Here is a 9759-nt window from a genome sequence, read left to right as displayed (position 1 = left end):
GGCTCACGTTCATCTTGGAGTCAATAATGACTCCAAGATCCCTTTCCGCCTCTGTGCTTTCAAGAAGGGAACTCCCCAGCCTGTATGTATGCTGTGGATTCCTTCTCCCAAGGTGCAGCACCCTGCATTTATCTATGTTGAATCCCATCCTATTCTCATCTGCCCACTTTTGTAGTCTGTCTAAATCTAGTTGCAGCCTCTCTCTCCCTTCAAGTGTGTCCACCTCGCCCCACATCTTAGTGTCATCAGCAAACTTGGACAGCGTGCTTTCCACCCCTTGGTCCAAGTCGCTGATGAAGATGTTAAACAGTGTGGGCCAGTGTTGTTCCTACAATGTTTCTAGAATAAATATTACAAAAGTTATGGCATTCTGAACCACCCCAGTTCTTGATCGCTTTAGTTTCCAGTCTTTTCTACGAAGTTAACTAAATTCAGTACATTCTGGGCTAAATAAATTCAGTACATTCCAAACTTGAAAGCTAAAGCTGTTATACAATTGAATTCATTTGCCCGAACAACTTTAACCATGAATGAAGAGTTTTGCTACTCTTATAAAGGTACAGGCTTGTGACACTTAGTCATGGCATCTTCTGTTTCTTACCTAAGTGGATCAGCTATGATGGGATGCATCTTGCCACAACGCATCTGTTTACTGGGTGAAACATGCTGACCCTTGTCCCAAACAGACATTGCTAGGGGACTCCTGTCTCTCTCACTGCCCCATGCCTCCTTGACATGTCCCTTCCTTTGAAGCATGAGTCAGCATGGATCCCAGCATGGAGGTTTGGGCCAGTGCAGAAGCTGATCCCCAGCACCCGGGCCTCTGTGTTGGGAGTCCTGGGTCAGTGTGGGCGCCAGTGCAGAGGTGCAGGGCAGCACAGGACTGATCTGATCCATTTTTTCAGGTGAAGCACAGGTTGTCACAGGACCCAAGCTCCCACACCTGGGACCATGCTGATCCATGCCTCTGGGTGACACATGGGTTGTTGCAGGACCCCGCGCAGGTCCCAGAATGGAAGCATAGGGTGCTAGCAATTCTCTGGTTTCTGTACTGCCCTGTGCCTTCTGGGGACATGGCTACAAGCAAAGAACCCTGGGGTTTCCCAGGTTAAAAGAGATGCGTCGGGGAGATCCCAGGGGTGTTTCCAGAAGTAAGAAAACTGCAGCTTTCCCCACTTACTCAGAAGAGCCCTGAAATTTTCTGGAGCACATCTCTAAGCGATGAAAGCCAGAAAGGCTCTCCAGGAGCTTGAGGGGGCTCAATTCTGTCCTGGGTAGACAGGACTGGGCCCCTCAACCCTCTGGAGCACCTGCCCAGAGAATCTGTTTGTTCCAAGAAAACAGACATCTGCCAGAATAAAATGGCACAATCCATTACTAACTTTGTTCCTGCCACAAGATTTTGGGTATTTGACAGACATTACTGGCTTTGCCTTTGTGCCACCATAACATTTTTTTATGGCAGCATAGAAGGCAAGGAAAAGGCGACGTGTTTCCACCCTTAAACATTGCAATGTAGCAGCTGCTTGGTTGGTCTGGAGCAACAGCTCTCCCTACCCCTGTGAAACTGTTCAAAGTGAACTTTTGTTGATGTCCTGAGATTGCATCTATTCTAAACTTCCCTTCCAACAAGACCACCACTGTTCAGTAGCAGGTTACAACCCTTGCTATCCAGCCGGGATTGACTTAAACTGCAAAAAAGTATGATGTTATCAGTACGGGTTGCCCTTCCCTTCCAAACTGAGATCATGCAGGTAATCATTACATTTTTTTTCCCACTTTCTTGGAATGCTTACTTGGTAACATCTCTTTATGAAAATGTATGAAAAAGAAATGGGCTACAAAATGACTAGTGAGAAAACTGCAAAGGCAGCAGCCTTCACATCTGTATAATAGCATAGTTTACTCAAAGAGAAGTTAAATTACAAATTTACAAAATAGAGCATTTACCTTTTGGGCCTCTTTTTGTCTGATGCACTTTTTTACATTATTAACCTGGCTTAAAATATTTATAGTTTACCAATAGAAGGGCAGGGGAAACTAAATACAAGTGAATATGTACATTTTGCATACTAGGGTAAAGCTGACCAGTTGGTGGCCAGTAGCAGTTCTGAATACGAAACTTCAGGGAAGTAGTAACAGTAGCAGCAATTAATAACAATTTCAGCTTATTGACAACAGGATGTCACCCAATTTTGGCAAGGATTCATTACGTTAAATGGTCATAATCATTATCAGTTGCAATAATTTTTAATGTTGTATAATTTGAATTCTTGAGATAAGGACAGAGTGGTTAACCACCCATTAACTTAACATTTCCCAACCAGGTGGTGACAAAAAGCAAGCCAAGGGAGTCATGAAATACTGCAAGTTTTATTACAATCTAAAGCTAAAATGATCTTGATCTCCCAGACACTTTAAGATTAAGATTTCTCAATTAACTTCTTGAAATATACCAACAAATGAATTATATATGCTCAATCACTATTCCTATAAATACATGTTTACTTTTACTTTTGTAATAAGTCAAATTTAGGTCAGTACTCTTGATGGATTGAGAAATCCAGCATTAAGAGTTAAGGACACGCAGGGAAAAGAATTAAAGCTCTGCATAATTTCACATATACCCACCTATGAAAATGGTCTCTATATTCTTTAGCAACTTCTTGAATAATGGACTTTAGCCTGTTAAGGAAAACAAAATAAAATTTAAAAAAGAGCCCACAAAAAACAACCACTGGCAGTCAACTCTGGATTTCCAAAGTTCAAACAACATTTGGCCTGTTGTATAAATAGCAAATGCTATCTAGTCAGCAGCAAAACAGTGAACTTCCCTTTGTCACTACAGAAACATGCACCTTCATCACAAACTGAACACTGTTGAGGCAACCCCTAACATCAAACCTTGCAAACCATTTCTAATTCTCCAATAACTAGTAAGTACATGGTAAACCAAGAAGAAGTCCCAACACATGATACTGCAAATTAATAAATAAAGCAGTAATAATTTTATTAATTCACGTATTTAAAAAAAAATGTCAGGACTGCATACAGGACTTTGTTCCCTCAATTATAGTTACAAAATTCTTACCTAGCTAGAAATGGGCTGCAAAAAGTTTGAAGTCAGCATGTGATAGACACAGACAGACACCTCTGACCAGGGATAACTGTGAACTAGTTCTCAATCAATTTGAAACGTCCTTAGAAAAATTAAAATTGTTATATCTGTCCATACACCAGGTATATAAATTAACCCTTTTAAACTGCCTGTGTACATACTTTTATAACTGGAATCATAACTAAAAACAAACAAACAAACAGCCCAAGATTACCAGCAAACAAAGTGAAAAAAACATTCATAATGCAGTTGGAAGTATTTTACATGATAACATTTCTGCAGCAATATACTATTATCCTTTACTCCCCAACCCCTCTTCTTTTTATTCTAGTTTAGTCTTCTATAGCACTTTCCATTAAAGTCTATGCAATGAGTAATGTAAGGGATAGAGGACCGCTCACTGAATAAAGTCAGAAGGATAAGGAGTTCTTAATTTAACAATCTAAGAAAAATACACACAGATCACTGGTCTTTCATTAACCGCTCACTTTTTTTCTGAACAGTTAAAAAAGCTTCAATAAGAATATAAATGTTCCTTCCAATAAAAAAGTGTAGAATTAAATCCAGCTTTATATTTTACACTAAGTGCACAGTTTCTCCCCCTCTCCCAAGCACACAATGGCTCTCAGTAATACCGTACCTTGTATGTTCAACTGAGGAGTTTTTATCGTCAATAACTGCAATAGCCACAAGTTTTCCTAAAACAAGGAATAATATTTACATTCATCATATCATTTTGTAGGGCAAGAGAAGATCAAACATTACTGTGTTTTGCTGCATATCTTTTAACTCTTAGATCACAGAGCTGGTTTTTTCCCCCCTTGATAACAAGGCCAAATTTGGGGGCACCAAGAAAAAAAAATGTTCAAGATTTCCGAAAGAAACTACGCTGATAGAAGGGATATTTTTTCTTTTAATCTGTTGACAACATATTAAAATAGGGAATAAATTAGTGTGGCTATGTGAAAAAGTAGGGAAATTATGGCTTAAGTTTCTTCCAGACTCTCTCTCCTCATACCACCACAAAAAGTTAGTAGACATGGTATCACAATTTACTATCTATTTTAATCATTCAAATGATTGTCGGAATTTATTTACCACTGTTTTGGTTTGATTTGTTTAATTAAAACTTGAGAATATTATCTTTAAAACTTACATGAAGAAATGTAAGAATTTTATTTGAATTCTTGGCTGTGCCACCAGGTCAGAAAAAATAGCTTCTTAGTTCGCAGTCCATTGTCAGAAGAGCTTCATTTTCAAATGACCCTGTGCACAGATTTATTGAACAATCATGTAGAATATAACTGAGACCAAATATTGGAACATAATGGTCTTGGCTTTTAGGTCACAGCAGATTTGTGGCACCTTGGGATGGTTTATATTACCCACTGTGCTAGGTAAACTACCGGAAGTCCCCCAAGTCGCTTGCTGATTTGTTCTTCCCTTTGTTAGGAAAGGTAGAATTTTTTCCCACACTGTAACTGGGAAGCTTGGCCAACTGATGTCAAGATGTGCTGTTTTACACCTTCCTGAACCTGTGGCTCTATTACTTCCCCACCAAATGTGGTTGCACTCAGCAGGCTGGGAGGTATAAGATACCAAAGGCTGATGAGGTCAGTATTTTCAGCAAATATTGCAGGAATACAAGGGGCAGGAAGTAGAAAATACAACTCTGCCATGCCTCCAACATGCACTTAGAGACAATTTTCTATGTAGGTGGATGAAGAACTAAAATGAGAGAGGCTTTGTCCCGATTCCCTTCAATACTTCCACCTCAGAGGCATTTGTTTTAGTTCCGTCAAGGCTCTAAAGTGTTATGTAATAAAGATGGATTAAGACATTCATACTTCTCTCAACTGCTTTCAATGTTTCCAGAGAAACAAATCTCATTAAAAGGCCATATACTGAATGAGTAAAGGCACTGGAAACAACTTCTGGTATGGGTTTTTAAATGTATTGGTAAATTACAATATTTTGTCTCAAGTCCACAAAATTAAGAAAATAAACACTGCTATAATATAAAGACTGCTTATACTGATGAAAGACATTTTCCTATAGCTATCTCAGAACTTTTACATATAGGAACCACAACTCCACAAATTTAGAAATCATGAGAACAAAATTTTTTAAATGTTCATAAAGGCGGAATAGGTCTTTGTTGTAGTGTATAAAGAGGCCTACCTTTTCAGGTCAATATTGACTGAGTGTATAAAATGCAAAAATACTGAAGTTTTCTTTACAGGGAGGTAGGGGAGAGAATCATCAAGAAAGCTTCTTGGGGGAGGGAGAGTGGCGGGGAAAAGAAATCTCTTCCAGGCTTCTTACATTGGGCATCCACAGACTACTTGCTCTTGCAAATCTACCCCTTTATATCCAAACAAAACACATTCCACCTCATAAACTTACATTTGTATCACTCAGATACAGAAAAGATTAAATCTCTGCAACAAACTTTGCTTGCCAATTTTTTTTGACATGCTAATCCCTATCCATTCTGATTTGAAAGCGTCACGTGTATATCCAGTAAATCTCATGCCTCTCAAAAATTTGATAACAATATTTGCATCCATCAAACTCAGATCGAGGCTCGCTAAATCCTGTCATAAAAACATACATTTTCACAAAACTCAAGGAATAAATTGTAACAGTAATCTCCAATCCAGAGAAGCTGCTCACTTTCCAGAGCAGATCAATGTAAGGGACACTGTCTGCTGGAGCTATTAGTAGAGGCTTCATCCAAAGCCTACTGAAGTAAATACTGATCTTCCCATCCATTTCTATCAATTTTAGTCCCAAATGTGGGAAGTTTGCTTAAGATAAGGAGCACCAGACCCAAAATTTATTTCAGAAGTAAAAAAGGTACGTAGTTTTACAATAAGAGTATTGAGACCCACACAAGTTTTTCAACAAATAGGCAGAAGACAGTAGACAGTAAGAAGCCTAAACTCAGAAATTATTTTGGAGATTTAAATGTCTTTTTTAGCAGATTTAAATTGTGGCTAATGTTAGAATTCAACTAAATATTGTAAATAGTTCAAAGATGAGAGCTTCTTACCTGTATCTCCAAGTTCATATAGAGTAAATCCATCTACATTAAGATAACCTTGAAATCTCTCTCTGTTTATCCAAGATGACAGATCACCATCCTCATACTCTACAAAAAAAGTGTAAAGAGTGAAGAAAAATGTTGAATATTAACAACAACAAAACAGTAAGAAAACTGCTAAACATGAAAAAATGGTGTTAGGAGCAGACAGGCCGTGTCTAAATTTATATCTTACCTGTTAATTCCAGAGATGTTGCTTAAAAATCCAAATAAAAATGAGTGTGGCAAATCAATCCATTCCTAAAATAGTCAGGATTAGCATGCCTGGTAGCATTTTCTTCAAAAAACTACAAATGAAGGGTGAAAAAGGAAACAGCATAGAGGGGATGTATGAAGAGGGGAACAGGAGGGCGAGGCACCCTGAAGCAAATTGCTGGTGCCCCCACCCTTTGCCTCACATCCTGCTTGTCATTCCATCATTATGTTACTGATGTTCTAGCTTTGATCCCCACTTATTTATTTTGCTCTTAATTGAACAGCAATAAGCTTTCAGAGTTTATTTACCTGATCAATAAACCAAGACTGCTTCTGGAAATTCCCAAGCTTTTTTTTTGGCCTCTAATCCTGCCTGCAACAAATTTCTTTTTGCTCCAACTAGCAGATTGGTGTCCCAGCAGTAACGTGCTCAAAGTGCAAAGCTCTAATTGGAAAGTCCAACTTCTACTGCTAAGAATTTATTGCTTTTGAATATACCTGTTCAAATATTTGTCATGTGCTTAAATGAGCAGATATCTTGATATATTAAAAACAGTCCATTTTTGAGGTAACTAAGCATTCCTTGCTCATCCACAACATTCAAGAATCTCTTTAAAATGTGAAACATACAGCCTTCCTTCTTTTTCTTTCAGTTTAAAATGCATCTTGAAAAGTTTAACAAAACATTCAATAGCTTAATCATAATTTGATCACAGCAAACCAGAGAAAGTTCACGGCCAAGGGACTAATAGGCATTTGTACATATGCTTGTGCCACAGTGCCAGGCACTTTTAAAAGTGTCCGGCACTGTGTTGCATACAATTGTATAAAAGTAGTGAAACGTGTGCCAGCACTAAGAAAATGTTGGCACCATGCTTGTGAACTAAAACACATTGAAGGTATTTTAGTTCAAAAGCATGCTGCCGCCATCCTCAGTGTTGACGTATATTTTGTCGCTTATACAACTGCATGTGATGCACCACCGTGTGCATCAGCTCACGTGTGGAGCAGACTTGATTAGTTGAGTCTGCTCCAATGTGCTGGATCTCTAGCGCATCACAGCTCAAAAATGCATGTGTATAAATGCCCTAAGTTCCTAGCTGCTTCTGAGAATGAGCTGCTATCTTTTTCAAGAGAGAGTTTAAAAGGTTATGAACACTAATGACAGTTTAAGAACAACAGGTAAACATTAGCCATTATGTTGTTATCCATTTCCTGAACCTCAAGAAGTGATAACCTAGGAGATCAAATATCGCTACCATCTCCAACAAGTCAATATCAATTTTAAATTTGGGGGGAGTATGCAGTTTCTAGGCTACAATACTGAACTGGGTGTTGAAGGCCTCTGCTTTAGTCCCAGCTGAGTCAGACTTGTTGCATGACTCTGGCTAACTCACTTTAGTATCTTATAAATATTTCTTACCCACCATTTGTTTGTCACGTCCACTTACATTGCAATCAAGTTGCAGAAGAGACAGGATTCACATTGTTCTCCTTGGCTAGGAACATAAGTTAGACATAAACCAGTTTACGTGATCAGAAACTGGTTTAAGTCTGTAACAAAACGTAAGCTCAGTGCGTATAAACCTGGTTGAATGTAGCATCAGACTTAACTGATTTACGTCAAACAGGTTTATGAAACTTCTGACCCAGACCCCTCCCTGGTTCAAGTTAAATCACAGTCCCCCAGCATCCCAGAATGCTCTGCAGCTCTGGGCTGGGCTGTGCTGTCTGCTGGAGCAGAGCCGGGTTGGCCCTGCTCCTCTGCTCTCTAGCCAGAGCAGTGAGGGCTGGCTGACAAGGGGATGGGGGTGAGAAACCTGGCTGGGGACAGTAGCTAGGTCTGCTGGAGAAGGGGCAGCCCCTGTCAGGCTACTCCCTGCTACATGCTGGAGTAGAAGGGGGTGGGAGCAAGGGAAAAACAGCCTGAGAGGGACTACCAGCAGACTTCATCCCCTCCCACCTCTGGCAGAGACGGAGGCAGGCAAGCAGTTGATAAGGGGAGAGGAGAAGAGGTATAATTCTCCTCAGCTCCCCTCTCCCATGGCCTGGGGGAAGAGGCTGGGGAACTGGTTCCCTGCCACTTGTGAGCACAGGGTCAAGTCCTGCAGGACCAGACTGAGAGGGAGGAGGTGTTGGCAAAGACCTGGCAATCATCATGTGTGTGCTGGAGATGGAGCTAAGGGAACAGGAGAGGGTCACAGACAGTTTAGGCTAGTGTGACCAAAGAAAGCAGAGAACTGCATTTACATTATAAAGCAGAACCTGTACAAGGTGGGAGACTGGAATACCTAAGCAGAGACAAAAGACACTTAATGCATGAGAGTCCTACTGTAGCAAAACCCCCCGTTTTAATTCTTTTTTATTTTATTTTAAAATGCATTCCCTCCCCTTCCCCAACCATTTCTGACTTTTCTCTCCCTCTCTATTCCCTATAGACAAGTATACAAGCATAAGCAAGCTCAGACTTAGGATAAGCTTTACCATTTTTATTTTGGTAGCAAGTTTTTGGTTTTGGATATTCACTGTTTTATATTGTAAAATTATAGGGTTTGTATTGATTTTTACTGTTGTATATTGTATTATTGTCATTTTCATATTGATTTTTATTGTTTCATATGGATATTGTATGGTTTAGGCCTGTGTTTTTAAGTGAACCAAAGTCATGTCAAGTTTTCATTTTATATGTCAAGCCTCCATCTTCAGTCCTCTGCCTGGTCATCCCATGTTGATTCATTGTACCCCTCCCATGTAAATTGGTTCCCTGATGAATGAGAATGATTGAGAATGATCGAAATACAACGGGAGCAGGCCTCTACTGAATGGCCTGTAACAACCAGGCCATCACCTCGCATTGATTCACCCAGGAATCACGAACCTCACCCAGGAACAGAGACAAGACCAGCAATTGAAAAACAAAAGACCCTGCAGAACCAGCAACTCTATCATTGTACCCCACCATTACAGACACCCACAACTGCACATTCCTGCATGGAGCACACATGCTCAGTACATCAGGGGTTGACCCTTGCCTGGGCATGCCTCCTGTCACTAGGGTCACACACGGTCTGCCCCTGTAAAAAGGGGCAGTGAAAAGACCCAGTGAGAATGCCATTTCCATCCGGACCAGACCAGCTTCACGTCACCTATCCACCCCAGAGGCCCTGCCGGCGACCCCCTCTGGACAACACCAAGCTGAAGTGATGAGTACCCTTGAAACTTTTATGTTTTTTTATACTTTGGGAACAGCTTTGTATGTTTTGAAAAAGTATTTTATCTAACCAAGGGCATAGAGTAGGTTGTTTAGGCTGGGGGAGATCGCTTGTTGCCTAGTTGCTTA

General features: G+C 40.1%; 1 protein-coding gene across 1 annotated transcript in view; it reads right to left on the bottom strand.

Moving 5' to 3' along the window:
• Positions 1–9759, bottom strand: part of TMX3 (thioredoxin related transmembrane protein 3) — a 65452-nt gene that overhangs the window by 9747 nt on the left and 45946 nt on the right. Inside the window, exons 10-12 of the mRNA XM_006034060.3 lie at positions 6174–6272; positions 3759–3816; positions 2632–2685 (exon numbers count right to left, since the gene is read on the bottom strand). Coding sequence (XP_006034122.1) covers positions 2632–2685; positions 3759–3816; positions 6174–6272 — 211 coding nt within the window. The remainder of the gene's footprint in view (positions 1–2631; positions 2686–3758; positions 3817–6173; positions 6273–9759) is intronic.

Source organism: Alligator sinensis, unplaced genomic scaffold (genome assembly GCF_000455745.1).
Source record: "Alligator sinensis unplaced genomic scaffold, ASM45574v1 scaffold378_1, whole genome shotgun sequence".
Taxonomy (NCBI): domain Eukaryota; kingdom Metazoa; phylum Chordata; order Crocodylia; family Alligatoridae; genus Alligator; species Alligator sinensis.
The sequence above is the reverse complement of the archived record's forward strand: the minus strand, read 5'-3'. Positions and strand labels throughout refer to the sequence as shown.